At 36.8% G+C, this 19816-nt stretch overlaps 2 protein-coding genes across 3 annotated transcripts in view; both read right to left on the reverse strand.

Moving 5' to 3' along the window:
* Window positions 1–357: 357 nt before the first annotated feature.
* foxl3 (forkhead box L3) lies at window positions 358–8533 on the reverse strand. The gene is made up of 3 exons (XM_007251193.4): window positions 7785–8533; window positions 6298–6466; window positions 358–4974 (listed from the first exon to the last, which is right to left on the reverse strand). The coding sequence occupies exons 1-3, from the start codon at window positions 7889–7891 to the stop codon at window positions 4555–4557; spliced, it is 696 nt and encodes a 231-aa protein (XP_007251255.3). The 5' UTR covers window positions 7892–8533; the 3' UTR covers window positions 358–4554.
* A 5263-nt stretch (window positions 8534–13796) lies between these two features.
* fam20cb (FAM20C golgi associated secretory pathway kinase b) overlaps window positions 13797–19816 on the reverse strand; it is a 69941-nt gene continuing 63921 nt past the window's right edge. For both annotated transcript variants that reach the window (XM_022664811.2, XM_022664810.2), the window contains 4 exons: window positions 18986–19095; window positions 18606–18687; window positions 18431–18490; window positions 13797–15430 (listed from right to left, as the gene is read on the reverse strand). In XM_022664811.2, coding sequence (XP_022520532.2) covers window positions 15172–15430; window positions 18431–18490; window positions 18606–18687; window positions 18986–19095 — 511 coding nt within the window. In that variant the 3' untranslated portion in view covers window positions 13797–15171. The remainder of the gene's footprint in view (window positions 15431–18430; window positions 18491–18605; window positions 18688–18985; window positions 19096–19816) is intronic.

Below are 19816 nucleotides of genomic sequence, written 5' to 3' on the forward strand. Positions count from 1 at the left end.
AGAAAAAAAGTTTTTTGTGTGAAAACAATCAGCGATTAATGAGCTCCTCCCCCAAACAAGCCTAGAATCAGTCCTGACTGCTGACCTTTTTATTTGGGACCCTACATTGCAATGTGCGAGTTTCACAATTTCAGTCTACTAATTTTTTTAAATTATTTCTTTTGTGCATTTTTTTAAACCTTTTTACTCCAAAAAAAAAGTAAATAAGTACACTTAAAAAAAAAAAAAAAAACATTTTTTTCCAAAAGCATCTTAGTGTTAAGATCTTCTAAACTGGTTACAAGAGTGAAGAGTGTAAAGCTCTCAAACCATGTAAGAAACATCTTTGAATAGAGACGCTTTAGGGAAACTCAGAGCAGCACATTGACACTGTTAAATATAAAAGTGCCACAAAGGGGTTTTGAGAAACACAGTAGAAGAACCAAGAAATTTATTTATCAATGTTCTTCAATAAGATAAATAGCGAATAAAATAAAAAACAAAAATAGGTTCTACTATGGCTATACTGTTCCTATCTGAGGGAAACAATGCTATGCATCTTCATTTTTAACTTCTTCACTTTTTTTTGGCAGTCGTTCTTTATACTGGCTTAAAATAGAATGATAATTGAACCAAATGGACTTTGAATAAAAATGATCTAAATCGATTTCTGTTTAAATTTGTTCATTTTGTTGATACAAGGTTTTTTTGTGTGACAGTAAAGATATACATATTATCTTGTACAATCAAATTTACATTCATAATGACTGTAAAACACACTCTGTACACTGTACTGTCCTGTATTGCACAAATAGTGACCTCACACTGTTCTATCCTACTGACGGACCAAAAGATTAACAATGCATTTCTGTTACATTTTACAGGAAATATTTACTTATTCAGCCCAAACCTGTAGTAGTAGCAGGAGACTGTGTGTGTTAAAGTGTGAGAGTGTGTGTGTGTCCAAAAAAATAAATAAATAAAAAATAGAAAAAAAGCACATATTCAGTCCAGTAATGGCCGTCCCGTTTACAGAAGGTGAAAAAGCAAATCAAGAGAAAAACGGTAGTGGGAATCTGGGAACAGCAGGAGTGTTCTGGAGTACAGGAGTTCGTCGTGGCCAAAAGTAACATGTGCTCTGTCCATAAAAGACTGGCATAGATCAGAGTGTCTGGGGGAAATGATACATAATATAAACACCAAAAACGAGTAAACAGTGCAGTCACTCAGCGGTTCCTGTAAGCAGGGGAACGAAACACTGAATACACAAACTCCACAGTCCTGTCAGCACACTGTCCTGAACAAACCAGCAGCCGCATGTGAAACACCAACGCTAAACCAACAAAAACCCAGCAGCACTGATACACCAGAACCACAGGCCAGCTTCTGCACACCACGCTCTGAAGATTAAACTGTTCTCAGCTTGTACACATGGAGTCCTTCATGGCCAGACATCTAATTTACCAAAACAGTTCTTTAAAAGACTGTTTAGAGAACCAAAAGTGGTTCTTCAGTAATTCCTATAACTCCAAAGATCCGTATTTTTGGTGCCTTTAGTTTTAACAAGATTGTTAAAAGCAGCTAAAACTCTTAAAAAGCAACTTTTTTCTTTACTCCTTCTTCCTCATAGAAATGGGGAGGAAGACACTGGGAGAACTCGCCAGAGGGAGAACAAACTCCTCACAGACAGTGACCTTAGTGAGAATTCAGCCCTCAACCACCCAGTTCATTTGATACTGTATTGATGCCTTTTTTCTTGACAGTATAAGCTTAGGATAGTGTCTCAGATAAAGTTCCACTAAACACTGAACACCTTTTGCATTCCGTTTGCAAACTTAACGAGGATTAAATATTTTCTCTGGCAACTCTGTAGACATTCAGCCCTGAAAAAAATCAAGAGACCACTTCAGTTTCTGAATCAGTTTAAAATAAAAAATATTGTCATTTAGAGCATTTATTTGCAGAAAATGAGAAATGGCTGAAATAACAAAAAAGATGCAGAGCTTTCAGACCTCAAATAATGCAAAGAAAAAAACAAGATCATATTCATGAAGTTGTAAAAGTTCAGAAATAAATATTTGGTGGAATAACCCTGGTTTTTAATCACAGTTTTCATTCATCTTGGCATGTTCTCCTCCACCAGTTCTACACACTGCTTTTGGATAATTTTATGCCGCTCCTGATGCAAAAATTCAAGCAGTTCAGCTTGGTTTGATGGCTTGTGATCATCCATCTTCCTCTTGATAATATTCCAGTGATTTTCAATTTGGTAAAAAAATTAAAAAGTCTCATCAATAATTTTAAGTGGTCTCTTATTTTTTTCCAGAGCTGTATATTCCACTAATCTTAAAAAAATAAACCTTCTGAATAACTAGGATAAAAAACATAGTTACTCAGTGTGGTTTAGTATTAATTGCTGTAAATACACTTTTAATTTACTACATGAATCAAACTACTGGTTACAAATGAAACATATTAGAGAAAATTCAGGCTACACTGCTAAAACTTTTTTTTTGGACAAATGAAATTAAGGTTAATTGCTGATGGAGAATAAATGGAAGGGTTTATGAGCTGAAGCAATTTCACCTCATCTGTAAAACGTGGTGGAGGCAGTACTATGGCATGGGCGTGTATGGAGTCATTGGTGTTTATTGATGATGTGGTCGCTGACCACTTGATGCTTAGATTCAGTTAAATGCTGCAAAACTGATAGATTATTGCTTTACAGTACAAGATGGATAATGACCCAAAATATATGCACTGTAAAACAACCAAAGAGCTTCCTCAGGCAAAAAACATGTTCCTAAATGACCAAGTCAGTCACATGACCTCAGGAACGAGCAGCAACTGAAGTCTGCTGCATTAATGGTATATGCAAAAAATAAATCAAATAAAAATTGTAAAGGAGGAAACTCAGCATTGAGGGGGTTCAGACTTCTGTCTGTCACTGACTGCAAAGAAATTTCCCTTTTATTTACAGCTATATTATTTTTGTCTATGCAAAGCAATGTCTGCAGTCCATTTTGGCTCACACAATACTTTAGTTAAGCCCTTGCAATAAATATGAGGCAAAATTACAGAAATTGAGTCACTGTCCAAATACTTATAGACCTGGGGTGAGTTTCCTAAAAGCTTTGTAATGCTAAGAACTTTCTTAACTTATTAAGAAAATATTCTGAAAGTATTTATTTAAGTAAATTTAAGTAAGTTCAGCACCTTAAATATGTATACAGCTTTGGAAAAAAATAAGAGACCACTTAAAAATTATAAGTTTACCATCATCAAACCAAGCTGAACTGCTTGAATTTTTGTACCAGGAGTGGCATAAATTTGTCTAAAAGCAGTGTGTAAGACTGGTGGAGGAAACATACCAGGATGCTTGAAAACTGTGATATAAAACCAGTTTTATTCCACCAAATATTAATTTCTGAACTCTTAAAACTTTATGAATATGAACTTGTTTTCTTTGTATTATTTGAGGTCTGAAAGATTTTTTTTTGTTATTTCAGACATTTCTCAATTTCTGAAAATAAATGCTCTAAACAATATTTTGACAATATTTTTATTTGGAATTTGGGGGAAATGTTGTCTGTAGTTTATAGAATAAAACAACAATGATCATTTTATTCAAACATCTACCTATAAATAGTGAAATCAGAGAAACTGATTCAGAAACTGAAGTGGTTTCTTATTTTTTCCCGAGCTATATATATATATATTTACAGCAGCTTTAATGTTAAAATAGATTAATATACTTATTTTTGTTTATTCATTTAGTCATATATGTGTATTTACAACACATTTCTACACTTTTTGAGTAAAATAGAGAATAAATACTGCATATTTGGCAGTGTTAAATTAATGTTTGTGGTACAATTGAGCCCGCTGTTTCGAGGGACGTTCTTTGAACTTGTTCCTTAATTTTTGCTGTGCGAAGCTCTTTGGAAAACTCTTAGAGAACTGGTTTGTTCTTTTCTCACATTATGCATTCGTTCATTCGTTATTCTCTACGGTTTATCTTTTTCAGGAAACCCACCCTGGACTTGTAAAAGTTTTCATAACTATGATGTAAATACATAAAAGTCACTAAGATTCATTAGCTTGAATTGATTTACACCAATCCGTTCTGAAGTGCTTTGTTTACATCTTAATTGAACTATGCAGTAATTTTGTAAAAATGGTGGGTTAAACAGCTTTTGATGAGCTATATGAGTATCACTTGTGCTTATCCTTTCTGCAGATAATTACGTCTGTATATCTAGATAGACAGAAACCTTTTTTCAGAAATATCCTGAAGAGAGAACACTCTCTAAGCAGTAATTTGAGTAATGCAGTAACGACTAGTTAATGTGCCACATAAACCTAAACACTGTACACCCTACTAAGACAGTTGCTAGTCTGTGTCTTGCGTCTATGTATGTCTTATTGGAGTTATTGTTCTTCAGAAGAAGGAAACGTTGAGGAAATTTCCCAGTAAATTCAGACACCCAGTTCAGAACAGTTTGTGTCAGTATTCGGATCTTCTTTGTTCTGCTGCTCTGCTGTCTGTTAATCTCAGTGTGTACAGAGTGTGTATTAAAGGGTCCAGAAGTGCAGGTTGAGCTGCTGTGGCTCCAGGTGGTGAATGACTGCTCCTGCGGGGCTGCCGTGTGGGGGTCTGAAGCCCGGGGAAGGGTCCGGAGTGGACAGGATATAGTCAATGCTGAATTTGATCTCGGGTTCAGGCTTGCTGAGCTGTGGGTTGCCGTGTGCCGCCCTGTGGTTCGATGTCTCTGGGCAGTACGAGATGTGGTCCAGGGGTCGACCTGCCGCGTTCTGCTGAGTGTCCAGGGGCCCGAAGGCTTCGGCCGGTTCCTTGAAGCCCAGCTTGATGGTGCGTCTGCGGCGGCGGCGGCGGAAGTTGCCGTTTTCGAACAGGTCCAGCATGGACTCGCAGCCCGTGGCGAAAGTCCAGTAATTACCCTTTCCCTTCTCGTTCCCCTCGGTGCGCGGAACCTGCAGAGAACACACAGCGGCGGGTTTTCCACCAAGCGAAAAATGGGCAAGTGTCACCATCTTTAGTTCTAATGGAATTGCAGTAGACCTGAACGTCTGAGAAGGTGCTCAGTGACCATGAATGTCCACTCTTTAAAAGAATGCTTCCTAAGAAGTTCCTGGCTAGGATGTTCAGTCCAAAACTCTTTGTTATTGTTGAACATGTGGAAGTTCTGTGAAAGATTCTTTTAGGGACCAAAAGGATTTTTCCCTGACATTACTCTACCGTCACTGTACTGCCAAAACCATGTATCTTCATAGCAGAAGAAAGAAACTTTTAACTTATAACTTTTAATGGAAATCAAAGAAAAAAATATTTTTTTTTCAAGCAATTTTAGAGCATTTCTTTTGCTCCAGTCATAAACATAAAATTGTTAAAATGTTTTGTTATCTTAACACAAGATTCACAAAAAGTAAAATTAGGAAAAAAACTGCAAACAGCAGAAATGGAGGTACAGGGTTTTTGCATGACCGTGACAACAATACAGAGTGTTAAGAGCACTATATAAAAACATTGAAGTAAATTGAGTTGAGACAAATTAAACTGATCTGAACTGAACCGAACTAAATAAAATTAAACTGAATTGATCTGAGTTGCGATTAAGTCTGGTGTGCACATATAAATATAAAATATAAAATAAAAAATTAAGAGACCACTTCAGTTTCTGAATCAGTTTCTTCCAAATTCCAAATAAAAATGCAGAAAATGCTCTAGAAATGGCTGAAATAACAAAAAAGATGCAGAGCTTTCAGACCTCAAATAATGCAAAGAAAACAAGTTCATATGTATAAAGTTTTAAAGAGTTCAGAAATCAATATTTGGTGGGATAACCCTGGTTTTTAATCACAGTTTTCATGAAACTTGGCATGTTCTTCTCCACCAGTCGTACACACTACTTTTGGATAACTTTATGCCTCTTCTGGTGCAAAAATTCAAGCAGTTCAGTTCAGCTTCCATCTTCCTCTTGATTATATTCCAGAGATTTTCAATTTGGTAAAATCAACTTATAATTTTTTAGTGGTCTCTTATTTGTTTCAGAGCTGTATGTCAGCTGTATGTGAGCTAGTTAGAGGTATCATGAGCTCAAGGGTTTAAAAAATCAATAAAACACAGCCTCCTCTGTTACACAGGAGCAAGTGGTTTAACAAGTGGGTTCAGCAGTAAAAGCAGTGAAGCAGAATTAAAAAGCCCCTCGCTCCAATTAAAGCTCTGCTGCACTTAACCTCTGACTGAGCTCTGAATCAGGGTGCTGTTCAGGTGCCGCCGGGGTCGGAGTCTCTCACCTTTATGAAGCAGCTGTTGAGGGAGAGGTTGTGGCGGATGGAGTTCTGCCAGGCTCTCTGATTGGATCTGTAGTAGGGGAATCTTTTCATGATGAACTCGTAGATTCCTGACAGCGTCACCTTATTCTCCGGACTCTGCTGTATAGCCATGGCTATCAGAGCTATATAACTGACAGAGAGACAGACAGCAGCTTTATTAACAGTAAAATACATTTATACACACCTGCTTTTACTTTAACACACGTAACTATTCTATTCTACTGCTAATAACAGTTCCAGTATATTATTATATATTAGTTATTGTAATGTACTACATTTATTATATTCTATACATATAATTAATTCATTCATTATAATATTATGAGCATTATAATAGATATGATGTATGATTTGATAATGAGGGTGACGAATAGTGATTTTATGGTGCTGATACAGCAGGAAGTTCAGAAAAGTAGTAAAAGTCTGCAGCACATTCTTGTAATTATATTATTACACTGGTAAAGAAAGCTAATATGTAAATAACTTTAATGTGCTATCAGCCTAACTATGATGGCAACGACACAATAATCATAAGTACAAGCAGAATTATCATTATTTTTTTATTATATTAACTGTAATTATTTCAAATTAATATCTCTTATTTGTAAATATTTTGTTGTAGACCATGTTTTTGCTTTTTACTATTTTTGTTTTTCCTATTATTATTATTATAATTATTATAATTATACAATCATTAACTGTCGTATATTACTGATAGTAATCAAATATTGATACTAACCATTTGGAATTATTATTATTATTATTATTATTATTATTATTATTAATAATAATAAATGTTAAGCATAATAATTAATAGTGATAGTAATAAAAAATAGGCAGTTATATAGTTAAATAGTTAAAGTAGTTACTAAACAACAATCATTTATGGAATTAAAAATACTAGTTGTTATCGTTTATTATAGTTATGCATTTGTAATATAATACTTAGAATAGAATGGGACACACAATAATAAAATGTTTTTAAATGTATAATAATTATTGTAATAGTAGTAGTAAGAATAATTCATAAATTCACAAATAAATAAACATTTCACCCATGTTAACATTCCTTTGTTGTCAAAACATTACATAATTAAAAATTAATAACAAATACTACACATATAATAGAATGTATCATGTATTTTACAACGCTATTTATTGTTGTTCGTATGTATAAAATTATAATATAACCAACAACAACAACAACAACAACAATAATAATAATAATAATAATAATAATAATAATAATAATAATAATTGTATTTTGTTACTATTAGGACAATTCATTAAATAAATAAATATATTTTATTATTAGTAGTATTATTATTGTTGATGTTGTTTATTTATTGTCAGTAAAACCAATTACAATTCTTAAAGTCTATTTATAATATAAGTTCTAATAAAATATTTATGATAAGATAATAGAGAATTAGTAGAAATGTAAGTACCTGTATGCAGGTCGACACACCTTCTTCCCCTCCTCGCTCCCGCAGGACGGGTACCCGTCTCCATCATAATTAAAGCAGTTGTAGGGATACTGGGAGTTATCGAACATGGCTGGAGGTCCAGGGTGGCTGATGTGTGAAACACTTGAGACTGTGAGTGAGGGTCCGGCTGTCAGTTCAGTGAATAAGAGTGTGAGTGCTGTTGGGGGAGTAGTTGAGGAGTGGAAGCCCCCCCTCTGCTGCTGCTGCTGCTGCTGCTTCTGCTGCTCTGATGCTGGAGAAGGCTCGGCCAGTGTGTGTGTGAGCGTGTGGGTGTGTGTGTGTGAGTGCGTGTGTGCACGCCTGAACCCTGGGCGGGATCACTAAAGCACTCCCTCATTCACTCTTTGATTCTGGGTGGTCCGGGCCCACTCGGCGCGGGATGTTTTTGCTTGGTAATGTTTCTTTTTATAGCTTAATCTGCTTAATAATCGCTGGACGAGAAATCAAACATTAACAAACATGCTTTTTGGTGAATCAGTCTTAACTCTTTGAGGTTGTTTTGGTTTCTGCCTTTCCGCAGCGTTTGTGGGCCCTCCATCCCGTATCTTTCAGCAACAAATTGAGTCGAGTAGATGTAATCTATAATGCTGTATAATGGCCATAAATTGGGCTGCCGTGACTAAAAGGGGGATGTGTGGACTACTGTCAGCTGCAGAGAACGCGGCAAACAGCCTGCGGGGCGAGATGTGTGTGTGTGTGCGTGTGCATGTGTGTGTATTTGTGTGTGGCCCCTGATTGTGAAGATAGTGCTGCTACTGCCCTGGCCAGCTTACATGCCACACAGGCATTCACACGTTCAAACTTTCTTTTTGATTTATTCCTAAATTAGACTTCATACTGAAATCAGCACAGTTATAATGAATTAATTGAATCCAGTACATTGATTGCATTACTTTTCCCACACAAAGAGCTCTTATTTAGTAGAACCTTTGGCAAAACCTCTGGGAAAGAGAGATAACAGCTTCCCACGTTGCGTAATCCTCTGGCACTCTTACTTATTATTCTAAAACATTAAAACAGCTCTCTAAACGAGATGCTAAAGAAGTGTAAAGAACCTGTGGAGCTCATGTGGCTGTCTCTGGTCCTGAGTGCACATGGAGTGCGATCTGATAAAGGTCCCGCCGGACTTCCAGTGCATTCCCATGACTCCCCCTTCCTCTGCTGGCCTGTCTGCTCCTTCCCTCATTCCGGCAGCGTCATTAGTGCTCCCTGTCCCTCTAGACTGCCGCCTCGCCGCTGTTTCCGTCCTCTGCTCGGGCTCTGAACAGCTCCTGTTGGGTCTCTCTCTGTGTCTGCAGTCGCAGGCTTTTTCCCTGCAGCGAAGGGAAGGCCACATGAAGGTCATTACAGTAACGCAGTCTAAACAAAACTGGACTTTACCCAAATCACAAACTCTTGACTAACTGCCTAATGGCTTTCTTTTAGACTCTTGTTTGTGTTTGGGTTTCAGCAAGAGCTGTTTAAAATGGCCTCAAATGATAACTGGCATGACCAGGATTATCAGTATTTCTTTATTCTATTTGTGGATTTTTCTGTTTTCTCATCAATTAGTCAAAATTCACACCCATTACTAAAGACCTCCCCTACTTTACGAAGCCAAACACTTTTTTTCAATATAGTGCCTCAGACTGTAGTGCTTGAAGGAGAGCACTAACTGCCAGTTCTGCTACATCAGCTAATAGATGTAAGGCCCACACAACTAAAGGATAGGGAGGGATAAGATCGAGGGCGAATACAATGGGAACCAAGGAAAACATCAATGGGGATCTAACAGGTGACCTCCCAATGATGGGGCTGACACTAACTAAGGGAAGGAGGTTGTTCCCCAAAATCTTGCAATGCATGGCCCTGTATTAGGTTTTCCTCTCCTAATACAGTGCAGTCATCCTGTCCCACGTGCAGAAAAACACCCTCAAAGCATGATGCTTCCACCCCCATGCTTCACAGTAGGGATGGTGTTCATCATTCTTCATCCTCCAAACCTGCCGAGTGGAAATTATTTTGGTCTCATCTGAACCCAGAACTGACTCCTCTGGATCATTCAAATGGTGATGGGAAAACTTAAGACGGAACTGGACGTGTGCTGATTTAAGCAGGGGAAACTTCTTTAAACTATGAGGTCTTAGTGTATTACCCACAGTAACCTGGTGGTGCCAGCTCTCTTCAGGTCATTGAGCAGCTCCTCCCGTGTAGTTCTGGGATGATTCCTCACCTGTCTTAGGATCACTGATACACCACAAGGTGAGATCTTGCATGGAGCCCCAGTCTGAGGCAGATAGACAGTCATGTTAAGCTTCTTCCATTTTCTAATAATTGCTCCAACATTTTTCTGTTTTTTTTTTTTTTTTTTCACCAAGCTGCTCGGCAATTGCCCCGTAGCCCTTTTCAGCCTTGTGGAGGTCTACAATGTTGTCTCTTGTGTTTTTGGACAAATCTTTGGTCTTAGCCATGTTGGCAGTTGCAGTCTTACTGATTGTGTGGGGGGGGACAGGCGTCTTTATGCAGCTAACGACCTCAAACAGGTGCATCTAATTTAGAATAATAAGTGGAGCGGAGGTGGTCTTTTTAGAGGGGGAATGACAGGTTTTTGAGTGCCAGAATTTTTGCTGATTGGCAGGTGTTCAAATAGTAATTTGCAGCAGTAACACACAAATAAATTATAAAAAAATCATACAATGTGATTTCCAGATTTTTTTTTTTTAGATTATGTTTCTCACAGTGGACGTGCATGATTTCTAAGTGGGAGAGCTTGCAAAGTTGCAGAGTGTTTAAAAATTCACAGCGGTTGGACAATGAAACTGAAACACCTGTCATTTTAGTGTGGGAGGTTTCATAGCTAAATTGGAGCAGCCTGGTGGCCAATCTTCATTAACTGCACATTATTATACCAATAAGAGTAGACTGTGAAGGTTCAATCAGCAGGGTAAGAGCACATTTTTTCTCTAAATATTGCAATGCACACAACATAATGAGTGACAAAGAGGACAAATTGTTGGTGCACGTCTTGCTGGCGCATCTGTGACCAAGACAGCAAGTCTTTGTGATGTATCAAGAGCCACGGTATCCAGGGTAATGTCAGCATACCACCAAGAAGGATGAACCACATCCAACAGGATTAACTGTGGACGCAGGAGGAAGCTGTCTGAAAGGGATTTTCGGGTACTAATCCGGATTGTATCAAAAAAACATAAAACCACGGCTTCCCAAATCACGGCAGAATTCAATGTGCACCTCAACTCTGCTGTTTCCACCAGAACTGTCCGTCAAGACAATAAATTATTGTGGTCTAAAACCAGGCGTTTCAGTTTCATTGTCCAACCCCTGTATTTTCCTCACTGTGTAATGTTGGAAATCTCCTTGAGAGCTCATCAACTGCTGGTAATACACAGCTATAAAGTTATAATGTTGATTGGCAGCTGCGGCCTATTGTTAACAAACAATGCAGGATTATTAGTGGTTTCTTTATAATATCATTTATAATGTGTTTTGCATCATGCCTGACAACACCCCTCGTGTGGTCAAATCACTGTAACATGCAGCCTAAGGCTGCGTTCAGGCGGTGGAGCGCATTCCTCTCAAAAAGCCATTACATCTGATGGCAGCAGGTACACGATGTGGACATCGCTCGGCCCACGGTTCCATTTTTGACGTGTTGGTCAAAAAACATAAAAAAAAAAAAATAATTCTGCTTAAAGATGAATATATATACAATACGTTACATTATTACCGAGAGGGTATCATTCTTTTTCACCAAAGCAAAGCACAGATCCATTTACTATTTAATGTGAAGTGATGCTGAACAGAACAGCACCTTTTAAAGATCCGCTCGGTTTCGTCTCTGCTTAGCAAAAATTGTTTGTTGCATATCGGAATGCAGGCTTACGTGGTTTATTGCATTATTTAGCTTTAAATATCCAAATGATTTTGCCTTTTTTAGGCCTTGCTCTTTCGATAAACAAGTATTCAGACACAACACATGACTCAACACACGCTCAGACATGTAACCTATTATTTTTAATAGTAGGGAAAAGCTGTTTGCCCTGAATGTCCACTGATTATGTACTTCTTCAAGCCTTCTGGTGTCATATAACTAACTTAAAAAGCACCATCTTGATTACAGTCTCTCAGGGGACCATGACCCATTTCAACTCAACTGCCTCAGACGGTTTATTTATAGCTGTTTGCTATGCTAAGAGTCCTTTAGCTTTTGTTTTTTTACTCTGAACTCCGTAAACAGCATGGAAGTGGTGGTGATTCTGATGATATTCATGTCATGCTAACATGCTAACAGTTTAATCAGAGTCTATTCGAGTATGCGGGATTTGCTGCAATGTTCAATTTATTGCACTTGGACAAGAAAAAAGAAACCCTCCACTGAAACAGTACAAGAAAAAGCAGATATGCGGAACATCTCTAAAGTTTATACCACTGGTGTCGCGCAAAAGCCTTGTATCTCCAAGATGGCAACTTAAGAAAGAGAAGAAAAAAACCTTGCTAATTTTTATAAATGAAATTCAATGAAAAAAAAAACTATTTAAAGTTACTGTAAAACATTTCTATTGGTCCATTCAGCATAAAATGATGTAAGCAACAACCAGATTCACGTCACAAATGTCAAAAATCAAAAATGACAAAATTGGGGATACAAGGTTTTTGTGTGACAGTGATGATATATATATATATACGTGAAAATTCTCAGTGAACTCAATATGAAAACTGTAAAACAATATGCAGAGAAGGTAGCAAGTTGCCTTAATTTGGTGAATAAATTCCATCTCTTAGTCCCTCTTAACCCCTTTATTTAGAACCCGAATATTCAAGTATTTCTATAATTGCACAGGCAATGGATTCACATAGTATTTACAGGTCTTTTTTTGTCTTCAGCAGTTTTTACTGAAATATGCTCTAGTGCAGTTTAAACTCTGGCTAGCTCTGTACATTAGCGCCCACATTCACTCCTCCCCTGGAAAGAAACATCTCTTCTACAGACATCTCTTTAAAATAATTCAGATTTAAAGCTCTAAATGAAATATAATCATCTGTAAACTGAATGAAAATAATCTTTGCAAATAAACAGCCAGTAAAAACAATACATTTGGAAAAAAACAATGATTTTAGGAATTGAAAAAAAAAAAGCCTTCTGTTCTGGTCGTGACCATACCAGCATTATGATTGGCTCGTGTGTGCTTACACGAATGAGGGAAGAGCTACCGCCTAACCTCCAAATAAACCCCAAAATAAACCTCACAGCCCAGATAATTACCATATTTACCAATTTTAGGCAGTTACAGTCATGTCAAAATAATGTCACCCTATTAAAATGCTTGCCTTTTTTGTTTACCATATTTAAATATGGCGATTTGAACAATATTGAGAGATGGAGGTACATAATACAGAGAAAATACAGAAAATAAATATATTTTCTCAAATGTAATGAATAGAAATGCAACATTTTTCAATAGTCAATAGTACGTAAATGACCTGATAGCTAGCATTTCCTCTTTTTGGTTAAAATAACCTCAATCACATATTTTCTTTAACTATTAATTTGCTATAAACTGCTGAAATCAACTGGGAGAAGGTTTTTTTTTACACTCCTCCACGTTGAATTCAGGGATTCCAAATTCCAAATGAGCTCTTCCTTTGTGTATTTACTATAATGTTTTGAGTCATTGTCCTGTTGCATGGTCTTTACCTCTGTTGGCTGCAGCAAATCAGAAAATGGACATTTTCATGATGTCATGCACAATTGATATGAGGTTCTTGTTCTCAAATTCTATATTTGTTTTGCAAATGTTATCCGTACCTGTACCCAAATTCAATTTTGTACCCAAATTCGATTTTCGATTCATCTGTCCAAAGCACATTGTTCCAGATGCCCTGGTCTTTGTTTATATCTTCACTGGCAAGCTTAAGTCCAACCTAATGTTTTATGTTTTTTTTTTAAATAGTTTTGACCGGAGTTTCCTTGTTCCAAACCTTCATATGCATATATTAAGATCCATCTCAGACTAATGTTCAACTTATCTCAAACTACCATATGTTCAAATGTATAAAACATTTAAACAACTAACTATAATGCATTTTCTATCATCACGATGTCCGTCAGTCTGTCAAAACCGAGTTAATGTGGGGAAGATCTGGTGAATGTGAGGGCAACATTACTACTGAAATATCATTTATGTCATTTATAAGCTAAAAACCCAAAGTTGTGAAGGCAAAGGAAGGTGATCTGTTCAAGTATTGGTTGATGTTATTTGGGTGATTAATAAACTAAGCTGTCCTGTAATTAAATATTACCAAATATGCACAATTGTAGGCCCCTTCTAAAAACTCTAAACACTTCCTGTTCAGGTTATTAAAGGTAGAGGTTGTTTAAATGTGATTTATTGGTATTATGAAGTGAGAGTCTCTTTAAATCCTTGAATCTTAGGAATGTCTTTAGTACACAAAACTGCCACTTTTCTATTCGCTATCACAAATACTGCAACTTGATTACTTAATAATTATCTAATTATTTGTAGTTTTCTTGCTCAGAATCCATCTCTGTACTGTATGTATTGATGTGAGACGTTTGGTAAACCACCTTAATCTGAATAAATATGAAAGTCAAATAAATAATTTCAGGGCAGCTGGCGACGTATATATATATTGGAGCTAACCTGCACTCCACTCAAAAAGCTGTTTGTCTTATAAAAAAAGGAAAAAAGGAAGAAGAAATATGTTAAAAGCAGAGTTCCTCTTTGACTCTTTGCCATTCGTGCCATAAGACCATGACAAACTGATCCAAATTTCTCCAGCAAACTTCGGTGCTCTACTGTTGGCAGTTTATACTGTTCCAGAATTAGAACCAACTAGCCAAATAAATGTAAATAAAGTAGTTTGGAGATTCACGCTAAAAGAGTGTACATGGAAGAGAACATTCGAGAAAAGCATGAATGCAGTTGGGGAGAACATTCTAGAGCACTGAGAATCTCCCACCAATCACACACTGACACAGGCATGGCACAGCATCCCAGTGTTTGGGTTTGTTGGAGAAGGTTGAGTCGTGAGCTCTGGCCTTTCAAGAGCAAAGATAAAAAGACCTCCTATGATATTAAGACACATTAAGTCCACGTATTCAGACAGCAGTATATATGTCGTCCATGTCGCCCATATATGTATGTGTGTGTGTGTGTGCTTGGGTCATCACACATGGTCCACTGGTTGAGTCTTTGGAATTCACTGAATTCAGAACAAGTCATCATCAAGAGTTTCTCTTGCAAGACGTTCATGGTGTACGGAGCTGCGGTGGGACTCGTAGAAGAGCCCTTGGAGGGCCTCCAGGGCCCTGGTTCCTCCAGGGCTACTACCTCCTTGGGGCCGAGGCCGTGTCCGTGCCTTCTGAGGCCATGTCGTCCTCCACCACGCTGCTGTAGCCTTCTTTCTCCACGCAGTCGGCTAGTACCTGCAGGACCAGTCGCAGCCGGCGGTCCATGGCCTCCAGGTGGGGCTGGATGAGGATGGGGGCGAGCGAGTCCCTCTGGAGAGACTCCTCCATTAGAGCACTCAGCTTATACTCCTCTTTAGCCAGAAGCTGCAGTCGCAAGTGGGTGGACTTCTTCACTCTGGAAAGAGCAGAGCAGGGGATTACATTTAGGGCTGTTCTGAATGTGTGTGTGTTTTTATGTGTGTGTGTGTGTGTGTTTGAGTGTGTGTTCATCAAGAACATAAAAGTGGCCTTTTTTAATTGTCAAGTCTGACCTCATGATAATGACTCTGAAAATGACCTTGCTGAAATATCTAGCCTGCTCCTGTTCTTGTTAACTGTTAATTTGATTGTTTTTAATTTCATAATTGCCTTAAAGGAATGCTTCAGCATATACCAGCACCGCTACATGAGTAACACATTACCATATTTTTCTTTGATAAGAATAGGTTTAACTCAAGAGAGCCCATTGTAACACCCTTTAAAATATGTCCTTAAGATAAAATGAGTCCTTACGTGACACCTGCTGAACATCCTGAGAGCATCACTACAGGACAGTGTTTGAAAGTGGGATCATCTTACTGGTACATTATTAACAGAATATAGGAGTGTTTTGTTTGTGCTAGTATTAAAACTAGCTCATTGTAAGTGTATTTGTTTGGCCTCTGCAGGACTGTTCCAATCATTTAACCATTCAAATGCTTAAATGAAATGTTTTGAAACTATTTCTTAAAACAAATGTTAAATTAGTCTTAAAAGTTTTGAAATTGTGTCATTTATGATACATTAGGATTTTAGCCTTAGGCCTTCAGCCTTTTTAGCCTTAGTATTTTAGCGGATTATGATGGTCATGGATGATGATGGTCACCCACTGCACACAATCTTTTTAGTGGCAGGTTTCTGTCAGAGCTGCTCTACAGACAGACTCAGAAGATCCTTTGCCCCGAGAGCCATCAGACTCTTCAACTCCTCCCAGTGAAGCCGGAAGAGGGAGGGGGACAGATGAGGAATGAGTCTCGTATGTTTTTTAAATCACAGCCTATGTTTATCTGTACTGTAATCACTCACTGTACATCTGCATGCCGAGACTCTATTGACGCTTTACTATACATCCTGTACATCTGCACTCCCTAACACTACTGACACTATTTACACTTTACTTAAATACAATACTTGCACAGGTTTATAGTCAGTATTGTTGTATCTGCTGATACCTGCTTCCTCATTTACCTTATTTATTCTGTATTACTGCATTATATTTGTTAACCAATGTAGGAGGTAAGATTTTATCTTGAGGTTACAGCATTTTTTTTGTATCTTATAAGGTATAATCTATTTTTCTGTCAATCTATCTAAAATAAAGTCATGTGCTCTCTTTGTCACAATAAGAAAAAACATGAATGAGCTGCCCAGTTAATTTAACTGATGACATTTTGAATTTTGTATCAATATTTAGAAATTGGTATAGGCTCTTACGGGAAAAAAATCTGTATTTTGGTAGCTAAACGCATTCATACATTCCTTAATATTCAGTATCTGCCCAAAGTTTTTTTTTATATAATCTACTTGTTTTCAGTTGTCTTCTAAGTATAGGGTCATAAAGGAAAAGTACTGTAGGGTTGACCATTTTTTTACCCAAGTAAACAAGTAACAAAAAGACAAGAATAAAACAATTGTATGAACTCCATGTTCAGAATGTGTGGCATAAGCTAGCACTGCCTCAAACCCAAATAGACAACAAAATATGGAGACTTATGGCTCAATATGGTTAATAGCCATCAATAAGATTAATAACCATATATTAATATTAATTAATATTAATAACCATGTGTCTAAATATACTATATTTCTAACTCTAAATATGTATATTAGCAGTTATTTTCAACAATCTCTTATTTACCCATCAACAAAGCATTTGTGTCTGCAGAACTGCTGTTCACTGGATGTGTTTTCTTTATTACAGCATTTTGAGTAAACGATTGTGCTGAAAATCCCAGGAGATCAGCAGTTGTAGAAACACTGTCTGGTACTGATTGGAATCAGGAACATCAGTAACACTAATGACTAAATTATGTTCAACACAGATGCAGACGCAGCAGCCAATGACTTATTATCAACAGCTGACTGGACTGGATGATGTTCCACTTTTTGTGCTCATTAGCGTTTGCTGACTCATTACCTTATTTTGTCAACACTGATACTCCGATATAACCAGACTATTCTGGGAATTATTAGAGAGTTCAGAAAGGTTCAGTGACAATACTGAGCTAGGGAGCTCTTTGGGACACATTTAATAACTACATCAAATTATTCTATATTATACAGTATTTAAGATTCTGGGAGTTTAACAGTACATCATGATATTTTTTCTTTATTTAGAATGAAAGGGTTTTTATATAGGGCTTTTTCTATTGTGATAAGTACATAGAATACATCAAACAGTTGCAGAATGCACACAACTTTTTTATATATTTACATCTTAAATGTCTGTTGATCAGACACAATTACTTTTGGTTCTTTTATTAGTAGCAGTGTAGGCACATATTCTTATTACAGTATATTTGTAATAGAAATTGACTAACAGATTTTTTTTCCAATGACAAAGCTATTAGAGTCTATCTTTATAGGTAATAGTGACTAAATTACTAAATTTACGTTAAAAAAATAGTTCTGTTCTTTTTCTGTTGCACAAGGTATTATGATATGCAAGAAACACAAAATGCAAGACGAATTTTAGATGGTATGTATATTTCGTCGCTGTCCAATGAAACACACTTATCTCCAAAACAGCAACTTTACAGGTCAATGTAAAAAGAGTTTATTTCTGGTCATTTCGAAGAGTTTCTATTGGTCCATTCATCAAGAAATTTTGGCACAGTGTAAGGGACAATTTGTCTGTTCAAATTATGTAGTAAACTAAAATCGACAAAAATGGAGATAAGTGTTTTTCATAGGACATTGACAATATATTGCACTGTCATTCTGTTCAGCACTGATATATACAGGTGAATTTTATTTAAAAAAAGTTTTTTTTTTGCAGTGTTTCAGTTAAAATGTTAAACTCCTATAGATACAACAGCCCCACAAAATGTGAATAGACTAGATTGATTATAGAACTGTGTGAATGGGTGGTACTAACCTGCAGCACTGACTCAGAGGCGCCAGGATTGAGAGTTCATCATGGGAATGTTTACCAAATCTGAAATTAAACAGAAACCTCTATCTTAACAGACTGAACTTTACCTGCTTAAAATGTGAATTACTGTTAATTTATTATAATAAAGAACCAAAGAAAAATCAGCTGATGTTCTCACCCTCTGCCATTATCAAGGTGAATAATGAACGTTTCATTTCCAAACTTTTCGAATGTCTCATAGTGATGCCGATCCATGTTGCCTGTAAGAAAGTAAAAGAAAGAAGTAAATTGTAAGCATGTAATTTGTGTAATTTTACCCAGTAGGGCTAAAATGTAACATATTATAGTCTTTACTTAGTAAGCTGCAATACACAACAACAACATTTGTACAAAAGCCTCCTCAGTGTAGTTTACTGGATGCCACAGTCCTAGATGCTGTTTTGTAGTGTTTATTATAGTTCAATGACCAGTATCCTTAATCTATTCTCATTATTAACAAACAGGTGTGTTGTAACAACAAGTCATTGTCTAGAAATAAAACAATATTAGAATTCCTACCCATGAGGAAGTCAAAGATGGTCATATCCATGATGTCCAGCAGACGAGTGCCACTGTCATATGGAGGAGTTTGCTTCACCTCCTCACAGTAGTCTGGATCCACCTCCCACCTGAGAATACACCACAACACAACATAACACACACACAAACACACACGTTACTCCTACATCCCAAACAATAAGTGGACATTCCCACTCAAAAACAAATTATATAATATTTTCTCCTTTTTTTTATCTAACATGAGACTTGGAAGCACTGAATCACTGTAACTACCAAACTTCATCTGCTCAGGTTTACTTGATTTTTATTTGATGGATTTAAAAAAAGCATGTTCTTAAGCGGGTTGAGTCAGGTTGGACATCTGCAAATTGTTTTTAATCTGTATTGTAAATGTAAATTTTAGTTAAAGTTCTATTTTTTTTTTTAAGGATGGAAAATTAACAAAATTTTAAAGGAGAACCTATCCTTCTCTGTTTGTCGCTGGAAACAGCAAAACATTTATATTAACTCAACGGCAGTAAGAATCAGGACAGTATTTAAAAAAAAAAGAAACAAAATAATCTACTGTATTTTTCACACTATATTTTCTGGTCTATTTTCATAAAAAGGTGCCTGGATTATAAGGCGCATTATGCAACTCTAGTAAGGAACAGGGATGTCACCATGTTTTCCTTCTTATTAGGATTAGGATTTAATTACTTTGCTTAGTTAGGCAGTGTTTCTGACTGTGGAAATTGGTAGAAAAGGGGGGGGAAGGGAAGAAAAAGGAAAAATGACGAGAGCGGGGGCTGTTGCTGCTGTGTTCGGAAAAGAAAGGAATTTAAAAGTATT

This window comes from Astyanax mexicanus, chromosome 15 (assembly GCF_023375975.1).
Source record: "Astyanax mexicanus isolate ESR-SI-001 chromosome 15, AstMex3_surface, whole genome shotgun sequence".
NCBI classification, from domain to species: domain Eukaryota; kingdom Metazoa; phylum Chordata; class Actinopteri; order Characiformes; family Acestrorhamphidae; genus Astyanax; species Astyanax mexicanus.